Below are 23,611 nucleotides of genomic sequence, written 5' to 3' on the forward strand. Positions count from 1 at the left end.
ATTTCTGAATGTTTTTTTTGACGTAGTTTCAAAATAAGGTCTGCCAATAGTGTTAGCAGGGTCCCTACAGCTTATGGCAAGTTAAAATTAATACCAATTTTACAATAACCACAACAAAAAAAAAAAAAAAAACATTAACTGACATCAATTACTTGACAATTTTTATGAAATATTTACTTTAACACTTAACACTTTTTGGCCAAGTTAAAAAGTTAGACGATCTACTTAAAATGCTGAAAATATTAAAACTTTCTAGAGTCAAACACACGTTAAACATTGACCATGTGTTATTAAAGTATCCATCTGTTTTGTCTTAAAAAAAGTTTGTTTAATTATCATTTGAGCAGATGCGGTAAATGTTTGAGTGACTGTTGGTTCTTCTAACTTGTCCTGCGTGATGTTCAAATAAGTAAATCATATAAAAACAGACACTACCAATTATTTTGAGATTTCATGGTGCAAAATCAGAAAATGTAATCATAATATCTTCCTCACAATGTCTTTGGATTTTTAAGACTTTTGAAAGATTGATTTAAGACATTTTAATAATATTTGAGGCCTTATTTTTAGATGAATGAATTGAATGCCTTTTAAGACTTTTTAAGGATCAGACTAGGCAGCTATTCACCCTCAATGAGTCCATGGTGTCTGACAGCCTCGGCAGCCAGGACAGATTTCCCAGAGCCAGCCATGCCGAAGACGGTGACCCAGCCAGGCTCCTTCTGTAGTCGGTACAGTTTCTCCCTGACCCGGTTCACGAGCTCTGGTCTGCTGACAAACACCACGGGCCTCTGTGGCACGCCGCCTTCACTCAGCACTGTCTGGACTGAAGAATTACAACAATAAAGGCAAATAAACTTAACAAGTGTTTAAGTTTTCACACATTCCACATGCAAAAAATGAGACATTTGAAAACTAAAAAATAAGCTTTTAAGATATTGGGCAGCCTGTCAGCATACTTTTTATCTCATGATGCATTAAGCTGCTGCAGTAACCCAACACGTCTAACCAAATAAGCACATGCAACCGATTTTTTCTCCAACACTCAAGGACTCCCACACACTGTCATCAACGCCTCCATTCTCTCCACTGCTGAAAACACCCCCAGCTTCCTCACCATACGGTGTGCAGCCGTTAGAGGAGCTCTTATGTGCATCAGGCATCATGTGTGGTAGGTCATCGTGAAGCAGATTGGCCAAATCATCGTATGCCTCCTTGATCAGGGCATTGTAGAAGGAGATGTAGGCACGGTTGTCCTTCCTCAGCAGCAGCTCCAGCAGAGCCGCAGCCTGGTCCTTCCTGGTGGACTGAAGACAGAGAGAGACATTAAAAACAAGACGTGGACTTCAAAATATGCATTTTACATAGGAGAAGAAGGAGGCTGGAGCACAATGATCAGTTTACAGCTTTTAATTGTGCAAACACACACACATATATAGTATATATATGTTTTTCAATGGCATGTATGACAATGTAGAAAAATATCCCTACATTTCCTACAATAAAAGCATGAAATTCCTTAATATTCCTCAAGATATATAGGTCAGTATAGCCATACATACAGGGTTCCTACAATTTTTTATTAATAAAATAGCAACACTATTCCATAATACCTCATCTCCATGACTTTCATAAAGTAATTTTAAAACAGGTAGACCTACTTAGTGTTTATAAGTTGCATTAATAAGGCTTTTAGTGTGCCAATGGAGCTGGGAGCTGTGGTTACAACATGGGACGTCATGGACACAATTTGTGTGGCGTTCAAGTGGTTAAGTCACTGTGAGGCAACAGCAACAACAAGGCTTAGGCTTACAGCAGCCTAAACAGCAGCTCACCTTTGTCCTGATCCTTTCCTCCTCATCCACAGTCAGCACACCATCACTGATCATGTGGTCCATCAGGAAGGAGGGCTTGATGTCGTCCTCCAGTCTGTGGCGAAAGCGCAGCAGACAGCTCCTCGCTCCTTCCTCCAACGCCATCTCTGTGCAACACGCCCACCATGCAGGACTTGCTAGACTGCAAATTAAAGGAGGAGATACCTGAGATTTGATTAACTTTAAGGTTGTGGACACCCATCACAGCCATGTGTCATTATTACAGTATTTAATTCCAAAACCATCTACAGTAATTAATCTCTGTAACAGTCTATATTCTTATGGGAAGTCTTTTCACAAGATTTTTGGACCCGGCTGCAGAGATTCTCTCTCTCTCTCCTTACTAATGAGCGCTGATGGCTTTTATACAGTCAACTTATTCAACACCAAACTGGGAAAACCACTGCTTTACACAGATACAGTTGCGATTCGTGATAATATTTGAAAGGTCCAAACTATATCCACACGTGCTAATAATTTGGGTTGTGTCACACACTGTGGGGTGTGTCACACAGTTATGTGTGTCATCTATTTTTACATACACTACAGTCAACCGTGCGAACCAACCCCATAACGCAAAGCACGACTTTAATCACAAATCACGACTTTAATCACAAATCACTCAGTCTTAGAAAACATTAGGATAGGATTGGATAGGACAGGATAGGATTCACTTTATTGATCTCAGAGGGGGGCGCTGGTCTGCCACCGTAGACATAAAATAAAAACCACATATGCAGCATGTATACAAAAACATAGACAGAATCCACACTTTAGATCACCAGACAGAGGCATTGAACAAAAGTACATATCTCCACTGCAGCAACAACAACAACAACAACAACAACTCAAGAGAGCCACTAAAAACCAACAAGTCTGATAGTAAAAGAGGAGGGAAGTCATACAAACACAAAGTGCAAAATCCTAGATACCACCATGTAAACATTTGTGTATCATAAAACATATTCATTTATAACTGAGACCTTAACTTAGAATATTCTAATATAAATTATGCCAGACATAAAGTAAAATGTGTGCCAACTATCCCTCTTAAAAGAAAGAGGAACAGGAAGCTCCTAAAAGTGAAAATACAAGAGTTCACCAGCTGTTCACAGAGGCCTTACCAAGGTCTAACTCAACAATAGAGAAGTGACATTTCACAGACTTTAAGCAGTCACCATGATATTATGTTTTAGTGTAACACAGGCAACATTTAGATAAATTACCGACCTGTTTATTACCAAGTTTAAAGGTTAGCTTTCCCAGTAACGACACAGCATATAATGCTAACAGTTGTAACTATTATATATTGGATGTGGACGTTAATATAGATACTGTAAGTCTGGGCTAAGCTTAACTCTGCTTATTTACTTTATTACGTACTTTCCTCTTATCACTTATCTGACGTTTGACTGACACACTTTGCTCTTTACTTGTCTCGACAAGTTCACTCACTCTGACCTGCTGGAAAATGAAACAAAGAAAGTAACCGCCGGTGGGTACTTACGAATATTTCCTCCTCTTTACCGAGGCTGGTATGTGTTGAACTGTAAATGGCTGTAAATTGAAGTCCCGTTTTAAAGAATCCAGTGAATTAAAAGGCGATTTATTCCTCTGTTGGTTGCCGTTCACTACACACCCAATTTTGAAAGAGGAGAGCTTCCGGATTCACAACAAAAACAACTACCCCCGCGGGGAATCAGCCAATCGCGTGGTGGGATTTGAACCACGTGATGGGTGAGGTCATCATTTCAGGAATCTGTAACTGGGCAAACTGATGCTGCTTTTAATGACTTCTCATACACTCGGAAATAATAGTGTTAGCGTGTTTATATGCCTTTTTTTGCATTACTTTAGTCATGTATCAATCCGTTATTTATTTAACTGAAAGTTTCTGTGTAAAGCACTACTATCTAAATATTTTTGCTAAATTTTACAGCGCTTGGTAACCGAAAAAGTGTCTATCCGTGTTTGCTGAATTCCTGAATTTAGAGATTTTCGGACTATTATGAAGGTAACATTGCTGCCTGGTGACAACAAGCGATGAGCGCATCTTGTTTATTCCGCAGAACAAGGAAGTGCTGATAATGCAATTATAAGAAGCCATAAATAAACTGTATACAATACATACAATAATACAGAAAATAAATTAGCTTGTTGACAGACCTGAAAAGCGCTATAGTAATTGCATAATTAAAAGTCTATGATTTAAAATACCATCTCTGTATCTTTAGCATCATTAGTATTACTTTTGGAATTTGGACTCTTTCTTTTTGTAAATTTGTAATAAGCATGCACACCTGTCTTTAAGTTCAATTTTATATTGGGTGCTTTTACATGTTTTGTTTTTATACCACCTGTGCATTTTCTCATGTTACTGTTTCTCTTTCTTTTGTCATATGAACAAATGAAGAATGAAAGAGCTAAATGCCAGCATTAGCATCCAATTAGGGATGTTTATAGCAAAAATTACTATTTAAAAAATTCTGATTGTTTTATTTATTTCATGGGAAGGAAAATATACCCTCTGCATTAAAATGATATATTATGGTTTAATTTTGTATACCTACATATACCTCACGGCTTAATGTCTGTTTTACAATATACATTTAATTTATTAGCCTTAGAGCTAGTGAAAAACAACCATTGAGTTAAAGGTATCTTAAAAAACACAATATTATGAATCATGAAAAACACATTTAGATTAACATGCCTTCATTATTATATGACTTTTAAGATGAAGTAGAACAGCATGGCTGTATTCCAAATTTATTTTGTGAATTTTTGTTAGAGTTAATGGGTAATTTTCTCGTCATGGAGTTTATTGACCTTATGCACATGACAACATGGTCTTTTACATATTGTTAAACAAATATTTAATGTACTCTGAGTCAGTGCATACAGTTTTGGCTTTGTGCTTTAGTTGCGATTATGATATTTCTGTTAATGTGCAATGAAGGCCGTGTACAAAACTAAATTTCACCCACATGCTATATGTAACTGAAATAAAATGTAGGATTCTACATGAGCACTGACAAGCCAACATACAACACTATTTACTGTATGTTAAACATGGATTTTGGTTTTGGTAGCACACACATATTATTTCATCAAAGCACTTCAAATCTGTCCTTAAACAAATGTAGACGTGATCAGTTTTTCTCAAGTTTTATTATATTAACTGTGGTACAGAAGAAAAGAACAACAACTTCCCACATTTTCATGTAAACCTTTGTAAAAGTGCACAACTGCTTTTTCTTTGTGCATCGTTGGGTCCATTGGAAACTTTGGACACAAAATCTCTTTTGAGTTCAGCACCTTTCATTTCCCCACACCCAACGCAGCAATACTGTAACAACAACAGTACCTCAAAAATGTAACAAACAGAGCAACTAAATCAATATAACAAGTATTTCACTGGCAGAGTGTGAGTAAAAGTATAGAACAAACAACATGTGACAACAAAACTAAAATGTTTTAACCCCAACACAAAGCTACTCATGCAGACAACAGTTATTTCTTCTTCTTTTTTTGCAAAGTCAATATCCAAAGCATTTCCTTTTTTTGTGCCTTTTTTTGCTGTATAGTAGTAGATTAAAAAAATACACAAAGTTAAGTTCTCTGGCTGATAAAGAAGTTAAAGGGAGAACAATGAAAAAGACTTATTCCATAGGAAAAGGGCTCTCAGGATTTGCATTAATGTGTTAAAAGGTGGTCATAGCTAACTATGTAGTTATACATAAGGATGCTACTCTGCTACAACTCTAAATATATAAGCTTCTTCCTCTTTTCTTCATAAAGCTTTATGCCTTAGACACACTAAGGTTTTGCCCTTTTCCTCCCTGTGGACTTCCTCCATCCCTCTGTACGTATAACATGACTGGAGACAAATCCAAAATGTAGGAATCACTATTAGGTTCAGACATGGATCGCTGTAATACTGGTTTCTCTGTTTGAAGCTGTAATTATTAAAAGGAGAGCATGTTTAATCACAAAGGATGCAGGTTACATTTAATGTCTACTGCATGGCACCTACACTGCAGCGCCTTCACTGCTAAATGTAGTGATAAAAACTACATTTACAATATAATGAAGGTAACTCCAACTACTGGAGTACACTGGCTTGAGCGGAGCAGATGCACTGCCTAGCTACTGTAGGACCTCCTTTGCTTTTTCTGTGTCTACTAGCAAGAAGAAGACTGCACGGGTCAAAATTTGGTTTATTTGGAGGTGACAGAGTCCTGAGCAGTGTCCTGAGGAGGACTCGCTGCTGGTGGGCTGCTGCTGAACATCAGCTTCCTGATGATATCCGCGTAGAAAGGTCCATAGACAACCTTGTTGTAGTTAACAAGGGAGACGAACTTTGCTCCTATCAGTGCAAGTTCGGGCTTGATAGCAGTCAAGCCAGCTGGTACTTGTTCAAGTTTGACCTGGGGTTTAGGATCACACATGAGGGCCATGAAGTACTGCTGCACGCGATCCTCTGCAAAGAAACAGAGAATGTCGGGTTAGAAAATGCCAGTGAGTAAAAATGAATTTGGTGCACTCACAAATGCATTTTTCTCTTTCCAATAAATGGTACGAAAACATTTTGACGATCAAGCACAAGGCTCATATAAGCACACATTCTTACCAACGAGAGTGCGGATGGGATTGTCCTCTTGAGTGATATTGCAGATTTGGCCTGTGAGTGTGGCCTGCAGCGCCGGGGTCAGCGTGGGGTAGTTTCTCTCTGTTAAAGACTTGTTGAGCTCACAGCAGATCTGAGCACTGACGCCCTCTAGTGCCTCTTCTAGGTTAAAGTCCCTACAGATAGAAGGAGAGGAGAGGTCTGGTTTGAGCCTATTTTATGTAAAGTGGAGAGTCAGTAACTACGGAAGCCCATTTTCCCTGATATGATGAAAAAAAAAGATTAAGTAGAATAAGTCATTATCATGAGAAGTGTCTCATTATTATAAGTTACTTTAAAAAAAAAGCGTTCATATCATTTCAACATGACAAACCTTCGCCAGATAATGAGTTGTGTGTTATAATAGGAATTTTTCTTAAAAATAATGACTTTTCTCAAAATGAATTAGAAACATTCTCAAAATAATAAGAACCATAAAAAAAGTTAGTATCTTAAAATAATGAGAAACTTTCTCAGAAATGATGCGTATTTCAAAATAATGAGTTGGCATCTTAAAAAAAAATAACATACTTTCTCAAAATGAGTTACCATTTCAAAATAATGGGAAACATTTCCCAAATAATGACCTAGCATCTTCAAAAAATAGGAATTAATAATTAAGAAGCTATTATCACAAAATAATTTGTATCTTATAACAAGTATGTCAAAAATGATGACTTGATTTCATCATTAGTTAATATCTTAAATCCTCCTCAAAATAATGAGTATCTATCTCAACATAATGGGACACTTTTCCCAAAAATAATATTTACTTGTCTCAAAATAACAAGAAACTTTCTCAAAAATTACTCACTTGTTCCAAAAATAATGACATAACGTCTCCAAAAGAGAAACTTTCTCAAAAATTACTCACTTGTTCCAAAAATAATGACATAACGTCTCCAAAAGAGAAACTTTCTCAAAATAATAATTTAGTACATAGAAAAGGGTAAACTTTTCCCAAAGTATATTTACTTATCTCAAAATAATGAATGTAAATAAGAAGTTAGTGGCTCTAAATAATTAGTTATAATTTCATTTTACTCAAAATAATATTAAGTCATGATCTTAAATAATGACTCAATATCCTAAAATTGTAAGTATGATAAAATAATGACCTGGTATCTCAAAATAATGAGTTGGTATTTAAAATAATGACAAATAATCAGTAACTTGCTCAAAATAATGGGGAATTTTCTGAAAATTATGACTAAATATCTTAAATTATGACTCAGTATCTAAAAAAAAATGACTTCATTTCATTGCAGCGATAAATGTTTAACTACAGATTGCTGATTTGAGATGGATGAAGAAAAGTCAACTGACGGCCTGTGCATCCCGTCCAGCAGCACACTGATCATCCTCTTCAGGCGGTCAGACAGCGAGGGCAGACCCTGGATGGGCCCTCCAACCGTGTTGTAGATAATGAGCAGCACCTCGTTCACCGCCTGACACCGCTGGAGCTGCCACTGAATCTCTTGCAGACGGGTCTCATCAGTCATCCACGTCTAAAAACAGTCAATTTGGAAAATGAATTTACCTTCATGAAACTAGGAGGCAGTCCACATGACACACCTTTAGGTAACTTGATTGTTTTGCGTTACACAAAAATGTAAAACCTCTCTCTGTCAGTTACATACACAAATTCAAAAACTCGCTCACCTCAGGCAGTTGGCTCTTATCGTAGTCCCACGTAAGGATGCGAAGGTTTGCAGCGTTGATGACCTGAAAGGGCCCAGGCACCAGTTGCTCTCCTTTCCCTGGACTGTCTTTGGGGGTGATGGCCGACAGCTCCTCCAGTGTTGACTTGATCCACGAGGTGGTGTGTTTCAGAGCATCTGATGAAGTTTATCACAGAATTACCGACTGAGGAGTTTGTTCTTAAAGGGATAGTCTGGATGTTTTTTTGGGTTTGTATGAAGTATTAATCCATATTCAGTGTATTATGTACTGTAGATAATGGTCAGCATGTCACCACTGTGGAGAAGCAGCCAGATATACAGAAGCTAAGCAATATAATGCTATGGACGGGGGCAGCGGCAAAAAAGTTATTAGCCACCAAAAAATTCAATATCAGATTAAGTGTACATTATATTCAGAACATTTTTACTGCTTTACATTTTTGCCAGACAGTTTTTTCCATGGGGAAAGAGACACCGTTATGTCGCCCTCTTCAAGTCACCAAACTCCACAGACAAAAACAGTAATTTTACCTCACAGAATATGGGAGTTGCTGTCTATCCCTGCCTCCACTGCTTAATATGTTTTTGTCATTGTGTGATGCTGGTGTCTTAAATCAGGTGTCTTCAATCTTTTTAAGTCCAAGGACCGCTTAGCTGAAAGAAACACAGAGCAGGGTGCCCCCACTACATATATACACACTCACACTCATAAATTGTCTCGATCTTTTAGGCATTTTTTGTTGACCCCATTGTATATTGCTTGCATCAAAGTACTGTAATTTATTGTATTACTTGTAATTTATTGTTTAACCTTTGGTGAGATATTTCTATAAGCTCATTGGGTTTCTAACCGGTCCTGGCACCCTGTTTTTCTGTATTCTTTTTGACGCATTTTCTGTTACTGTTTTTAAAAGGTGCAAATAAATAAATAAAATGGAATGAAAATTACTTTGTATATTAAAACTGACAGATGAAGGATGTCAGATGTCTGATATCATACATATGCTGTATTTTATACACTGACTGTGGTTAAGTACCTCATACAACCCACTTCAAAAAATCCAAACTATCCCTTTAATACCTTTTACGTCAATAAATTAGAATAATTTTGAAAAATATGTTTATTCCACTCATTATTTTGTAATTACCTGGCAACTCCAATTCTTTCATTCCCTCTGCTAACAGGTTACTAAAGTCTGACAGTGGTCATTTTAAATGACATTTTTAATGCTATTTATTTGAGTTATTTTTATCTTGTTGTCCTTCACCGACCTCTGCTGTTTATTTGTATTTGTTTTTGACATGTAACATATTGTATTGTGTCAGGGTAAACTGTGAATTAATTGCAATTGAAATGATAAATATCAGCATAAAAAGCTATAGAAAAAAATGGTGCACTTGTTCACTTACTGGGTGTTTTGTCAAGGATGCTCTGAAACTTTGCCCTCTCATATTCAACACTCTGCCTCTGCAGCACAGGCCTCAGATTATCGATTGTGAAGTTGACTATGTCCACCTTCATCAGGTCCAGCACACGGAAGATCTCCCTGGTGTGTCAAAAAAAAAAAGAGGAGCCACTGTGATTCTGTTGCTTCTTATTAAACAGTCAAATTCATGTTTTCTCTCAGACAGACAACACAATCTCTGATCATAAACAAATGTTTTCAAATGCTTTAAACCCTGTGTGTGTGTTTACCTGAATAGTGTCACGATGTTTTCTGAGCTTCCACGGAGCTTCTTGATCTCTTCATCCCTAACTGGGGCACAAATCTTGCCCATGGTGGTGATAATGTACGAGGCAAGCCCCTGGATGTCAACAGCATCGTTGTCAGCCTGCTGACGGATCAGGTCCATGTCCAGCACTTCCATGATCTGGGTCCGCATCCGATTGGCACCCGGATTAAGGAATGACAGTAAAGTCTGAAGAGGAAAATTATGGCAAGCATTATTTATAACTTGAGTAATCAGTGATTAAGTGATTTTTCATATAATGAGGGGTCGACTGATATTGGTTTTGTCGACCCCTAAATATAACAGTAACAAAGGGAAGCCAATGAATTAAAGAAAAATCTTAATCAATAAAGTCCTTTCAACAAATCTAGTGGAGCCGTTATTATAACATTTTGTGTGCTGACCTCTCTGATGTCCTCCAGTAATCTGATGGCTTGCCCATACTCAGGCGGGTCGTCGTTCAGCTCAGACTCCAGGATGTCCCAAAAGGCCTTGTGGAGATTATCTCTAACTGCCTTCCATAAACTTAAAAAAAAACAAATGGAGCATTTAAATTAGCTGAGTAGATTTCCTGTAGGAAAAATGACTATTTAATAAAAAAGGGCTTTAGTAGGGATGGTGCATAAAGTACTATATAACTAACAGCATCTTATTCCACAATGCAGGGAATAAACAGCAGACACTGGAGTGTGAGGAGTGAGAGACAACAGCAAGCACATAGACTGCGAGACGTCCCCCCTTTGGTTTGTGGACTGCTGTTATGAAGCCTTGAGTGCAACATTTTGGCCGTTGTCATCTTGATTTCTTTCGATTAAGAAGTGACCATATTTGGACGAGAGGGTGGAACTGTGGAGGAGCACACTGTGCAATTTTGGGCTGTCAAAAAGACGAAATATGACCAAAAGGAAAGAAAAGTGGCGTATTTGGTTGTGGCTCTAAAATGGTGGTCCTAATTTGCAAAGTGAGAGAGGTTCGAGGATGCTCAGTGTAATTCAGCTCATGTGCACCTACTTCTATATTTCTCTAAACCCTTACCTGAAAAACTGGCATTTATGTTAATTCAAAATACACAAAACATGATCAGGTTGACAACAAATGAAGAGCCAAGATATTTTTTTCACATTATACCTGCCCTGGGGTAGGGTGTCCGGCTCCAGATGGAAGTTGCGGTTCACAATGATCTCATGGGCGATGCTGAGATTGGACATGTCCCTGGAAGACTCCATGACTTCATCCAGGGTTAAGGTTTTGGGTGGACTTGCTGTGGGAACCAAATAGTGAACAAGCTTAATAAAATGATGAATAAGAGCTTAAACAAAAAAAGAGGGAGCATAAAACTGATGATTGAAGCAGCATGATGAGAGTGGTGAGGTTAAATACAGACTGAAACTACAACATAATTCTGCTTTAAATTGTTTTGTCAAATTAAACGCTGTCCATTTGTTTTTTAATTGTTTTTCCCTATCTCAGGCTTGTAGTAAATCATAAATTCTTGATGTTTGGTCTGAGACAGTGCAGAAACAGAAAACCAGAAAACCAGAAAAGGGCGAGGTGGCAAACTCACAGGAGGGTGTACAGTGTTTGCTGGAGCAGTCGCTGGTGAAGCTTTCGCGGGAACAGTCCAGGTCGCTGGTCGACGTCATGCTGTCACAGCGCTCCGACGACGACTCCACATCACTGCCCTGGTCCTCGCCGCTGGATGTGGAGGCGGGTCGCTCATCGTTTAGAGGCATCTTGGGTTACAGCTGCACATGTGAAATTGGTTAGCTTTTTGACTGCATCTTCAACAGGAGGCCTTTATGTCTGACTGAACCTGTTCAGCGGGTCATAGATTGATGGGTATCTGAAGACTTTTACAGAAACAGCAACAGGTTTGGAATTTGAAGTTAAAAGTTTATCATTTCTTGACTGTTTGTTTGCTCTTCTAAGTGCTTCAGTAAAATACTTTGGACATTTCACACCTTGAATTTCCTTACAAGTATAATCTGTGTTGCCAAAGCCTGTTGTAAGTTTTTTTTTGTGACATAGAGCTTCATTCTTGTCCAAAATAAATTAGAAATAATAACCTAAAACCAAAAATGTATAATTACGCAGATAAAAATTGTCACAACATTAACTTTTTGGGTAACATCTGCTAAAACTAGAGTGCTCAGCTATTTTATTGGTTTACTTTGCCTTGTTTTTTTTTTAATTGCGATCTTCAGTTCTAGCAACAGCCGTACAGCCAGCAGGTTCGGGCGGGGAGATCTGTGCTCTGGTAAGATGGAGGAAATTTTACAACAGTTCACCTACACATACTACTCACATTGTTATGACACATAACCCCTTTAAGAGAGCTTTTACCATCGTTTTTCTTGTGCTTGTCTCAAAGGCAGAAAGTCTGTAACTGTCAGTGAATGACAGAATTTATTTTCACTTTAGCAGCAGTTGGCGTTGCCAAAGCAGTTAAAGCACTGTAACAAAAACACCAGTCACACTTAATAAAACAGCTGGCAGCCCAGTCTCCACGGAAACAGAGATAGCTGCTTTGTTGCCCAATTCTAAGTATCAACATCTTGATCTGATGGTGCATGAGGTAATTCTTTGAGAAAACACAGTGTGCGTTAACTGTCACAGAGGTTGACAACACTCTCCAAAGTCAGGATACAAACAGAACAAATCTCCATAACTAGGTTTAAACAAAAGCTTGTATTGCTTGAGGACAAAAGGGACGCTGTGTCCGGAGCTATCTGAGATCATTTGTGTCTCCAGGGCAACACGGAGACAACAGAGGGCTTCTCAACTGCTGAAACGATCCTGTTACACCTGTCCCTGTGTTGTCTGTCCTTTACACGCAAATAAAAACACATTTGCATAAGAAAAAGGGATTGTTTATGTTTGTATGTGTGTCTTTAGCTTGTATTTTTCTTACAAACACATAAACAAATAGCCACAAATAAATACACACAAATACATACTGCAACGCCTTTAATTAGTCAGACCTCTGCCTTTCTAATATTATCTTACAGCACTGTATCAGGCATACAGTGCTGGCAGGGTGACCCTTGGGTGTTCCTGTCCCCGGTCTCAGTTATCTGCTCCTAAAAATGAATGCACACTCCCTCTCGCTGCTCTTTTGGTTTAAAGATAGCTCAAGGGGTGAGGGTGGGTGGGTGCGCAGGGTGAGTGTGTGACTTCTATGTTCCCCCTGCTGTGTCCGCAGCTCATTCATTACATCATCTGCTAGACTTGACAGCTAGGTCACAGCAACGCAGCAGGCCAATTTTCAGAGATTATCCAGAGTGATGGGCATGGTACAGTCCAGAAAACTGATTACGGATTAGGTCTCCTCTGTCATCTGCTGCTTCATTATAAGCAATCCTCTTAAAGTAGTCTGCATACTAGGTAAAATAAAATACAGCATGCAAAAACTGAGAGATAAAACCTAAACATTTGGCATGTGTGTAGACACGTGAGCTGAATTAGGAACTGTTCTTTATTTATCAGAGGAGGGGGTGGGCTGAGATGTGACCTTTTTATTTATTTTTTTTATTTTGAAGCTCACTGAAGCCACAAATACTTTTCCTTGAGCCTCCCTGAATGTCTTGGGGAAAATATATGACCCTTCCTTATTCCCTAATTAGTTACTTGACTTAAAACTTTGAAAATTAAAAATTGAAAACAAAATCCTGGAGTTGGAAAAAACAGCCTTCACTCTTGTTGTGCATGCTGGTTAGTTAGAGCAAACGGTTAATGTTGTTTTACATGAGACGTAGAAAAAGGTGATTTGGATTAAATCTCATTATTTTAGGCTTAAAATTTTTTTAAAAATATAACTGTTTGTTGCACATGATGTGTCCAAGGACTGTCAAAAAATGTAATATTTTCAATTATTACAGTTTCTGTCTCTTAAAAATGGTGTAATTTAGGTGTAAGCTCTGTAATAAATACAACATACCACCATTTAAAGTCGTATGCCCCTCCCATAAACCAAAATAAAACACATAACTCCCTCCCCAGTGCTTAAACAGTATTTGACATGTCTCTCTCTTTTTGCACCACCTCTTCCCCTGCATAAATAACCAACAATGCCTTAATAAAGTGTCTAATGTAGACTGTAAGCTCCAGCACAGGAATGCAGTGTGCTGACATGTCTGTCAACAACCCAATAACGTGCCCAGGTGTTTTGGATCTACGCAGTAGAGGTCCATATAGGCTCCACGCTGTTACAGTAACTCCTGCAAGAACAAAGACAGTCTTCTGGGATCCAGATTCTGCTGCAGTATAATGTAAACAAAGCACTGAATCGGGGAGGCAGGTCTAACTACACGGGGACTCTTGTTATTGGCTGCAGCTCTCTGTCTCTCACCCCTGTATGGAAAATCTTTGGTTACACTGCTATGCACATGGAAAAAAATTATCCACACACGCGTAAGGAGTGGGTACACGTGATCTCAACAACAGACCAAAACAAGAACCCCATGCACATTTAACAGTACATTTTGTCTCTATGCTGACACCAGAGCTCGTACAAAAAAAACAAAAAACAAAAACACGCTTACTGCAGACGACATTTGTTGTTACTATCGTGGATTTCACGAGTGTTGTTTACATGATGGTAGTGTTTGCACGACTGTCTTTGTTACTTTACCAAACGCTCTGGCGATAACAGCCGAATACAAATCATGACATTGGTTAATGTAACACGGCAGCTATATTTTGACTTTAGCTTGCTAGTTCTTTCGACGACTGTATCCAAGTTTCCGCTCCACAACAAAGACAAACTCAAAGCCAACACGATGGTAAAAGTTGCTAACAGAACCAGCCGAATGATTCACAATTTTAAATTAAGTAAAATATCCGAAACAAAAGTGACCTTTACCTCATTCAAGTCTCCGGATGGGAGACTGATTCCCAAAATAGCTCAACTCTTAAGGGAGGATTCGTCGTCGTACGGAAACGCTCGTGTATCTGTTTAAAGGTCCTTGTTACCCTAGCTAGCTCTTAGGACAAACCGACGAAACCATTTCATACATAGGGGTGAACAACGGCTGATTGAAGGCGAATACAAGGTTTATGATTGGACATTCAAGTCTTTCCATAAACATATAGATCTTAAAATTGCATGTATGAAAGTAAATGCTCACATATAGCCCCGTAAAATAATTCTGATACAATACTCTGCATAGTATCACCCTTGGTTGAAATGGTACGCTCTGTTCTGCTTCACGTGGGCCGTCTTTGTTTACGGATGTGACGTGACCTCAGTGAGTTCACAGCTGTGCGAGTATTGTCTGTTTGAAAAACATTATGGGGACATAGGCCTAAACCAAATGCATAAAAGAATAAACAATTATGGGTGTTGTTTTATCTTGTAGGTCTTTTTTGGTATGATATTTATAGCATAATATAATAATATTTAATACTAGTATATATTACACAGTATAATAATGCTATTATTATTATTATAGTATTTCTTATTGTTATAATAATAATAATAATAATAATTAAAAGAACAATAATCTCCCGTGGTATAAATAACAACATAATTTATCATTTTAGTATTATTGTATTGTAAAACAAAAAGTGATGTTTAGTATTTACCCTTAAAAACAAAAGATTGTGGCTCCATCTTATACGTGGGGCGGCCACTAGATGGAGGTAGAGATGTACTGTAAGAGTGCATAGTGTGCGCAGAAGTTGAATCTGAGGAAATTTTCTATATATTTTTACCAAACAAATGCTTATATTGTGGTTTGTTGTATTTGACAAATGTAGTTCTCATCATTCTCTCTAGAGTATAACAATTTGTTACAAATGAACAGAGAAAAACGTGAACAGGGAAAGTCAAGCACATGTGATGCAATATTAACAGAGTTTATGGTTCTTCTCTTTGTTCTTTATTAGTGAAAACTTGCAGACCTTGCAGAGACAAAGATGAAGATTGCATAGACAACCATGAGGATCTATGTTAAAGAAAATGCTGACACTGAAGTAGAACCTGTTGAAGCAGATATGTAAGGTGTTTGGATGTTTTATGACTACCATGACTACTGTATTCATAAAAACAGTGTATCATAATTTTTCCCAACAGCCAAATTGGGCCCCTCAGTGTCTTCATAAAAGACTTTTTAGGGGAAAATATTTCCCACTGACCACCTTTGTCCCCCCCGGCTAAAAAAATGGATAAACAGGTCAACATACTTCTTATTATGAAACAAGATTTTCTGAATGTCCAAATAAAAGGAAGTCCACTGAGAGTGCCAGAAACTACCAACAGCAGTCATAACGTAAATCATTGACTTGGTGATGGCTATAAAATGCTGTTTTATTGGCTTTCTGTAAAGAATAAAGTCCTTTTGTCGCTGCTCGTAAAACAGGAAGAGAACAGAAGAACTGTTTTGTATCAGCAAAGTAAATATACCAAATGACCTCTATGTTTTTGTCCATGGAAAGAAACCTTTTTAGCATTAGGTCAAAGTTAGTTCATAATTGCAGCTTCAACTTTTGATATCACATGAACAACTGGCATTGAAGCATAATTTATATATTCAAAGTTGACATTTTAAATTTCTGATATTAAAGAGTGGCAATTGTTTATGAGAAATTAGATTTTTGATATGAGAAAATACCTTTTTAACTTTTACTTAGAAAATTCTTCACATAAAACCTCCTGATGAAAAACACAAATGCATATATACATTTGCATAAATCGCAATTAACAGTTGGGTTCGCACAAATTAGAAAAACAGAAAAAAGAAAACATACATACATACATACATATATTATCTGTTACTTCTAGACAGGTTTTGAGATACACATCTCTGAGACACTGAGATGAGGTAATGTTTTAAAACACTAAACAATGGATATTAAATTCCATATACCTTCACTGGATTGGAAGCACCCATGGAAAAATATGTGAAAAGCAATTAAAATGTATTATTATGTAACAAATGTCAGATGCAGCGTTTGTGAGAATAATGTTAGCCCAGATAATCATGTGGCAGACCATAGTCCTGAAAGTCTACTATTGTAAGGATTTGTGTGAAACTACATTCACAAAATCCAAGGTTCTGCAGACTGTCTCTGCTGCATGCATTATGACACTTTGAGCAAAGGCATCCCAATCACTAGAAAAATATGTTGGCATCATATGTTTCTGACCGACCACTTGGTTGTGGTTAAGAAAAAGATCATGTTTTGGCTTAAAATACATGAGTTTGGGGGAACAATCCCCACTAAAAAGCAGCAATGTCTTGGTAAAAAACAATCTCTTTTCATGGCACTATAAGCTGATGCAAATAATGGATACACACCAAGGACCAATTTTATTGTCTGTTGGTCTTGAACAGTGGTCTGTAGCTTGGCAGGACTTTTGCCTCAATGACATTCAATCCACATTCCCACCCACCTCCCAATGACAAATTCAGCCTAATTTTTACCTAATTTTAGAAACGTTTATATGATAAATGTTCAAATGTAGTGTATTCGGGATTTGCAGAAACATACAATGCCAATGTATTTTTTGTGGCGACTGCCCAGGCAAAGAAATAAATTTAACCCAAAATATAAAGAACATCTATATGAGTGATCACAACACCTTTGAAATTATTTGGATACAGTACAGTTTTGTTTGTAGACAACTGGCAGTGTGGTATCCTGAGTTCGTTATTGCCTGTGTCACAGACTGAAATGTAATTCAGCAAATATCCTTTTTGGTAGAGTGCTGTTAACCCCAGTACCATTTGTTGAGGCCATGAAAAGCTTGGTACCCTCTGTGGTTTTGTAAGTATTTACAAGTTTTGCAAGCATGTTCTTTTCCGAACCAAGCAGATTTAACTTTATACCTACTTGCCCAATCAAAGTATTTCATGTACTCAGAATGATTTTTGTCTAGGTAGAGTAGCCTCTCTGCCAGCTCCTTTGGAGTAGAAAAGTCATTGATGTGAATGAAAGAGTCAGCTGGGATATGATCCTCATAATTTTGTCTTGAAGGGCCCAGAACTACTGGTACAGTTCCCCTCATCATAGGACTGTATAATTTCTCTGTGATATAGTCTTTGTAGACAGAGTTTTCAAAGGAGAGGTAGAATTTACAACTAGAAACTATCTTCGAATAGTCTTCGTTACTGATGCGTTGGCCAAAGGCATTTCCATAGGCATGAATGTTGACGTGTTTCTTCAGTTCATTGTAGAACTGAACTCTCTGATATCGTACATTCCAGTTGCTCACAATCCAACACACCAGCTTGTCCTTCGCTGGCAGTTTGAAACTCTTATCTTGAGGAGTCACTGGAACCAGATACCCGTAAGGCACTGGAATATTTGAATCAAGACGATAATTGCATGTCAAGTTGAATAAGTGATTAAGATTGGACATTTGACCTGAGTTTGCAGGGGACTCCATATTCCACCACACCCACTTCTGGAAATAAGGACGTGGCTCTTTTGGCAAGTTTTCCCCATTTCCATGTATGTCCCTGTGGTGGAAGAGAACCCCGTGGGCTTTATGGTAAAGAGTCTTGTCGTCTGTCAAGTGGCATCTTTCAATATTGTAAATACTGCAGCTGAGGTCATGTCTGGAACCAAATGGCCACATCCAGATCAAAACAATGGTGTCAGTCCCAGTGTCCACTGCAGTGGTTGAGTTCTGGGTCTGTGCGCTCTCTGCACACAGAACTGCTGGACAGAGTTGACGACCTTTTTCTAGGTAAATGCCAAAATTAGGGAACTTGATATCAGGCTGGTAGTATGTGAAGAGAAGACCCAGAAAACACAAAACTATTAGGCTGCCGAAGATGATCGGGCGCAGAGTAGTCCACTGGCAGGCGGAGATGCTCATGGCTCACCCTTGGAGAGAGAATGGTTGTAGACAGGAGATGATGGGACAATGCATTGGGTTGTCTGATTGTAAGCAAGTGATGTGCTTTGGGACAATAATTAATGTTAACAGCTAGATTTTCCCAAACCCCAAAAAGTCATTTTTACAAAGTCACTGTAATTCTATTTACATTTCTGACATCAACATGTTCAAGGTGTTCTCAGAAACTGTACATTCTCCTACAAGTTTGTACATATCCCAAGTATTTTAAAAGGCTGCGATAATATGACCAATGCTCTAATGATAGTAAACAAGGGGTGCATTTGTAATTTTTAACAATCTACACCAAAACAAAGTGGTGTTCGAAGAAATTGAGCATTCTAGTCTTACATGAAATAAAAAAACGGTGTAGTTAATCACAAATTCACTACTTTGGGCACTCTGCTGCTCCATCTCCAGAGACAGAGTGCGCAGTTTGTGCTAAAGTGCGCTCCTGCACTCAGAGTGAGTATTTCCGAAAGCACCCAAATAAGCAAGTAAGGAGGTAGGATGTAGTGGTAGTTCTCTTCTCTGTTTATACCAATAACATCTCATGTAGCAGTGAAGGAATGATTCTTTTTAATATGCAGACAATGTGGCTCTGGTGGCTCACCTGCATGATAACACTGCACTGACCTGATATCAACAGGCAGTTGACAACTTGGCCCAACTCATTTAAGATTAACATCTCAAAAACAAAGTGCCTCCACCTACTGAGGAAACTGCAGACATTTAAAGTCAGACATTTTAAGCCTGGTTTACGTTTCACTTATTAAATCCATCCTCACTTTTACATTTCATCCTGGTACAGCTTCCTCTCCACCTAACACAAAACTAAACTCTCCCGTATTGTTAATCAGGCCAGCAAAATCATTGGTTCACCATAAACTCCTCTCTCTGAACTGTATAACTGCTCTGTGATCAGGAAAGTCACCCTGATCACAGAGGACCCCTCTCACCCCCCCATCACTCCTTCCAGTTGCTGCCATCAGGCAGATGCTACAAGGTCCCTCTGGCCCGCAAAAACATCTACAAAAAATCTTTTATTCCCTCTGCAATAACCACCCTGATCAAAATGAAATAGACACTCCACTACATAATTTTATCTGCTGCTGCATTTTAATATATGTACTTTGTGAGTTTGAATGTGCCTTAAGTGTGTTTAATAATGTGTTATATTTATTGCTGGAGCCTTGTCAAAGGAGAATTTCTGCCACTGATTGGGAGAGACAATAAAGTTTATCTTATTTTATTGATGATATTTATGATTTAAAAGAGAATTAATAAAAAAAAACAATGGTGAAAAGGTAGATTAGCATGGATTTGAAAGTGCTCAGCATTGTCTCAAGTCTTAATTTGATTTATTAATTGAAATGAAAGATTGTACAGGTAGAACAGAAAAGCAATTAAGTAATCATTTAAATCATAAACAATTTAATGCCACAAATATGGACCACATTGATTGGATATATTTAGGCTAGGGTATCCAGTCAACTTTTTTTTTTAGTAAATAAGTTCTGTGAGAGACTTTCACATTTTGTTCTATGACATAAAATATGTCAGTAAATACCCTGTTCATAAACTTTGAAGCTTTTATGTATCTAATTAAAAAACAAGTGGCTAAATAAAAATACAGACTATCACCCTGATCTGCGACAAACACGGCTTTACAGCCTCGTAATGGTTGCGACACGACTGTTATGTAGTTTGTTTAAGCCTAGCAATAGCTGTTTTTCTTCTGGCGATTGCGTTTAGGCTTCAAAAATTCTGACAGTGGGGTTTAATTTTGAAAATTATCTTACTGAACAAAAGACAAGTATCATTAACATTAATTTCTCACATAGTTTATTTTCTGCAGTGATTCATAATCAAATGGAAGAATCCCATAGGCTTTCTGACGAGGGAACCAGGGCGACATTAGCCTCTAGGTTGGCCTACAGAAAAACCTAATTCTGGGGGCACTCCATTGTAGCAGGCTCCAGATAACGCCAAGTCAGTGGGTTTGTCTTGTATTAGTGGGTGAAGTTTGTAGAGGTTGCATGTTGCGTAGCCTACTCTGTGAATGAAATGTGTCTTTAAAACTTTAACAAGGAAGGAGAGTCATGTTTGTGAGGGAGGTGGCGTGACTTCATTTTACGGAGAAATAACATCAGCGCTACTAGTATACTGGTAATGTAAAATGATCAACATCTCTCAACGCTACGTGAGCTTGAATATCAGGAATGTCCTGTTGCCTGTTTGACAGTCTACACTTGAGTTCCACTGTGTCTCAACCGAGCAGCTTGTCTGTTAAACATCCTCTATTAATATAACATAAATGCCATGCAGGTAGGATTAGCAGATTTTTTTTCACAAATAAAACACATAAAAAAACAGAAATATTCTCTTGTTTCATCCAAACTGTGCTCAGAGATAATAAAACAGTTGCACTGACAATGAAAACCTCTGGAGGACTTTTTCTTTTCATGCAGAAAATTGATCAGGAATTAAAAATAGGACTGATGAAGTATCAGACTGATATGCAGAATCAATAATTGGTATCAATAAAATCTCATCAATTCCCATCCCTAGAAGTAAGAGTATAAAGTAGAGAAAACCTATAGAAGTTGCAGACTTTGTGTAGGCCTACTTAATGGTCATAAATGCCTACAAGTGGGGTGCTTTGAATGGTATAAAATGCTTTAAAATAAAGAAGTAAAATCTTGTAATTAATTTAAATTTAGACTTAAAAATTCAAAAAAGAGATGAGGATGTCTGTTCTGGTTTGGGAGATACAGAGATTACCAAGACAACCATGCGAATGAGGCGCCATAATAGTGAACACCACCCAGTAGGCAAACAGAGAGTCGAGACAATCAGTTTAGAAAAAAACATTAAACATAATTGTCTCCATGTCAAGTGGAAAATTAAAGTGGTGCTGTGATCAATGACAAACAACAGAGCTTAATTTCTTTCACTTTTATTATATCTTTAGGTTTTGCTAGTGTTTTTTCAACCAATCTGCACCTGCACTTTTTTTGCAGGTGAATAGTCCTTGCACCCATTTGATAAATAATTAATGAAAAATATGTGGTACAATTTCCCTCTACGAGTGAATTATTATCTAAACTGACCCGCTGATACCATTCATTCAGACTCTGGAGCAAAATTACTGGAGCTTTATTTCTGTAATAAAAATGTTACACTAATGTCTGTCTTTGTTAGACAGCGGAAAAAAAGATATTTAAAATTACTCACAGGCATGACACAGACCACGTACTTCTAATTTTTCAACTGTTAGAGATTGATTAAACAGCTTTAAATTATTCCATCATAAGAGGCCACTGAGGTCTAATATTGCAATAAGAAAAACACAAAGAGCAACAATCTCACCTTTAGGTTGATAAACACTGGAAAAAATAAAAAATAAAAAAAATAGAATTTTTTCCTGGTAGCACAACTCCTGTAAATGCCACGTTCATAAGAAAAACTTGTTTCTCCTCCTCTCTCCTGGGTTAGTCTTAAATGTCCATCATTATTGCAAAAGCTCGGCACTTCACAGTGGGGATAGGCTGTCTCTTTGGCACAGTCACCTGACTTTATGAAGTATGCTGATCTCAGATAGCAACCATAAACAGATTGGGTGTAGGGACAGATAACAGTGTGCTACGGGTAGTATAGTTTTATATTTTGTTTTTCAAGGTTTCACAGGTGTGTTTTCAAGGGTGTAGATTACAGCAGGGATTTTGGGGACACAGACACAGTATTTAGAATACGTGCATTTGTGCCCCCCAATAAAAACCACCGATTGTATGACTTATAGATGTAGCTACTGTGACATCACTTATTGGTTTGTGGACTGCTGGTTTGAAGCCTCAAAGTTAACATATGAGTGAGATAAAAAGATAAATGTAATAGAGGATTTCAATTTTGACAAAAACAAAAAGCATCGTACATTGATGCAAAAAAAGGTACAAATGGCTGCATAAAGATTTATCAGAAAATTATCAGGAAATGAAGAGTTTGATGCTTAAAATTTCCTGGTAGAGGAACCTGAAACCTCCTATTTCAAATTTGTTACTTGAAATGTTGATACAAAACCTTTGCCGCTGTTGTCTAATGTCATATGCATTATTATGTTTTCTAGTTTTCATGTACTTCTGAATGTGAATGTGGCTGTGAAAATTTAAGGTTGACAGGTTAGGTTAGGTGAAGACAAACTCTTTTTAAAGCTCACCAAAGCTTACCAAGCTTTTATTTTCCTTGGAAATAGCCTGACCCCTCCCTCCACCATAAATAATCCAGCCCATTCTCATTTTGAAGTTGTCAAGTATCATCGCTTTGTCAGTGATTTTGACTCAGACACTGAAGCCAAAAGCCACCTTTCACAGTAGCATGAAATGTGGGCATCCTCTAATTTGATTTATCATTCCATTGACATTTTTCATTCAATATTTTTTCTGGACTGATTTGGTTTGGTTTGTAATTGAATAAGAAACATGCAAACGCACAATTACTAGATCTGTAAACTGTTAGAGTACTCATCTGTTCACTTTCCCTCTGCCCTGCTGCTTTCTTACCAGATTTGACAACAACACAACAAACAGAGAATAAAGCACAGTAGCGATCAACAGAAAGGACCTCCCTTTGCTAGAATGAAAAGGGATGTGGATTGACAATTAGAGGAAGCCAGCAAGAGTGACGTATCACTAAATCCAAAGGTCACTTTTACAGAGAGATAAAAATATAGTTATCAGAAAGGTGTGTAGAGGTACAAAGATAAAAACATTTTTCAGCTTTGTATGCATGTGTAGTCCACAGGATGAAATAACGA

General features: G+C 37.7%; 3 protein-coding genes across 3 annotated transcripts in view; all 3 read right to left on the reverse strand.

The window, feature by feature from the left end:
* apaf1 (apoptotic peptidase activating factor 1) overlaps positions 1-3,534 on the reverse strand; it is a 52,060-nt gene extending 48,526 nt beyond the window's left edge. The window contains exons 1-4 of the mRNA XM_042511053.2: positions 3,382-3,534; positions 1,836-2,016; positions 1,118-1,307; positions 629-826 (exon numbers count right to left, since the gene is read on the reverse strand). Coding sequence (XP_042366987.2) covers positions 629-826; positions 1,118-1,307; positions 1,836-1,979 — 532 coding nt within the window. The 5' untranslated portion in view covers positions 1,980-2,016; positions 3,382-3,534. The remainder of the gene's footprint in view (positions 1-628; positions 827-1,117; positions 1,308-1,835; positions 2,017-3,381) is intronic.
* Positions 3,535-5,026: 1,492 nt separating this feature from the next.
* On the reverse strand, positions 5,027-14,943 carry tcp11l2 (t-complex 11, testis-specific-like 2). Its single transcript, XM_042511788.2, has 10 exons — positions 14,818-14,943; positions 11,521-11,701; positions 11,085-11,217; positions 10,361-10,481; positions 9,922-10,145; positions 9,636-9,772; positions 8,206-8,381; positions 7,870-8,051; positions 6,508-6,680; positions 5,027-6,357 (listed from the first exon to the last, which is right to left on the reverse strand). Exons 2-10 carry the CDS (start codon positions 11,687-11,689, stop codon positions 6,095-6,097), a joined length of 1,578 nt encoding a protein of 525 aa, XP_042367722.2. The 5' UTR covers positions 11,690-11,701; positions 14,818-14,943; the 3' UTR covers positions 5,027-6,094.
* Positions 14,944-15,812: 869 nt separating this feature from the next.
* On the reverse strand, positions 15,813-22,360 carry LOC121961113 (4-galactosyl-N-acetylglucosaminide 3-alpha-L-fucosyltransferase 9-like). The gene is made up of 2 exons (XM_042510977.2): positions 22,171-22,360; positions 15,813-18,788 (listed from the first exon to the last, which is right to left on the reverse strand). Exon 2 carries the CDS (start codon positions 18,778-18,780, stop codon positions 17,668-17,670), a length of 1,113 nt encoding a protein of 370 aa, XP_042366911.2. The 5' UTR covers positions 18,781-18,788; positions 22,171-22,360; the 3' UTR covers positions 15,813-17,667.
* Positions 22,361-23,611: the final 1,251 nt, after the last annotated feature.

Source organism: Plectropomus leopardus, chromosome 22 (genome assembly GCF_026936395.1).
Source record: "Plectropomus leopardus strain MGB_pleo_1.0 chromosome 22, ASM2693639v1, whole genome shotgun sequence".
NCBI lineage: Eukaryota > Metazoa > Chordata > Actinopteri > Perciformes > Serranidae > Plectropomus > Plectropomus leopardus.

Excerpts from the sequence above, each read along its gene's own strand:
- tcp11l2 (XM_042511788.2), bottom strand. The coding sequence starts at position 11,689 with ATGCCTCTAAACGATGAGCGACCCGCCTCCACATCCAGCGGCGAGGAC. Across the intron at positions 10,482-11,084 it reads GACACCCTACCCCAGGGCAG|TTTATGGAAGGCAGTTAGAG; the intron begins GTATAATGTGAA and ends TTTTTTTTTAAG. Across the intron at positions 8,052-8,205 it reads ATAAGAGCCAACTGCCTGAG|ACGTGGATGACTGATGAGAC; the intron begins GTGAGCGAGTTT and ends GACTGTTTTTAG.
- LOC121961113 (XM_042510977.2), bottom strand. The coding sequence starts at position 18,780 with ATGAGCATCTCCGCCTGCCAGTGGACTACTCTGCGCCCGATCATCTTC.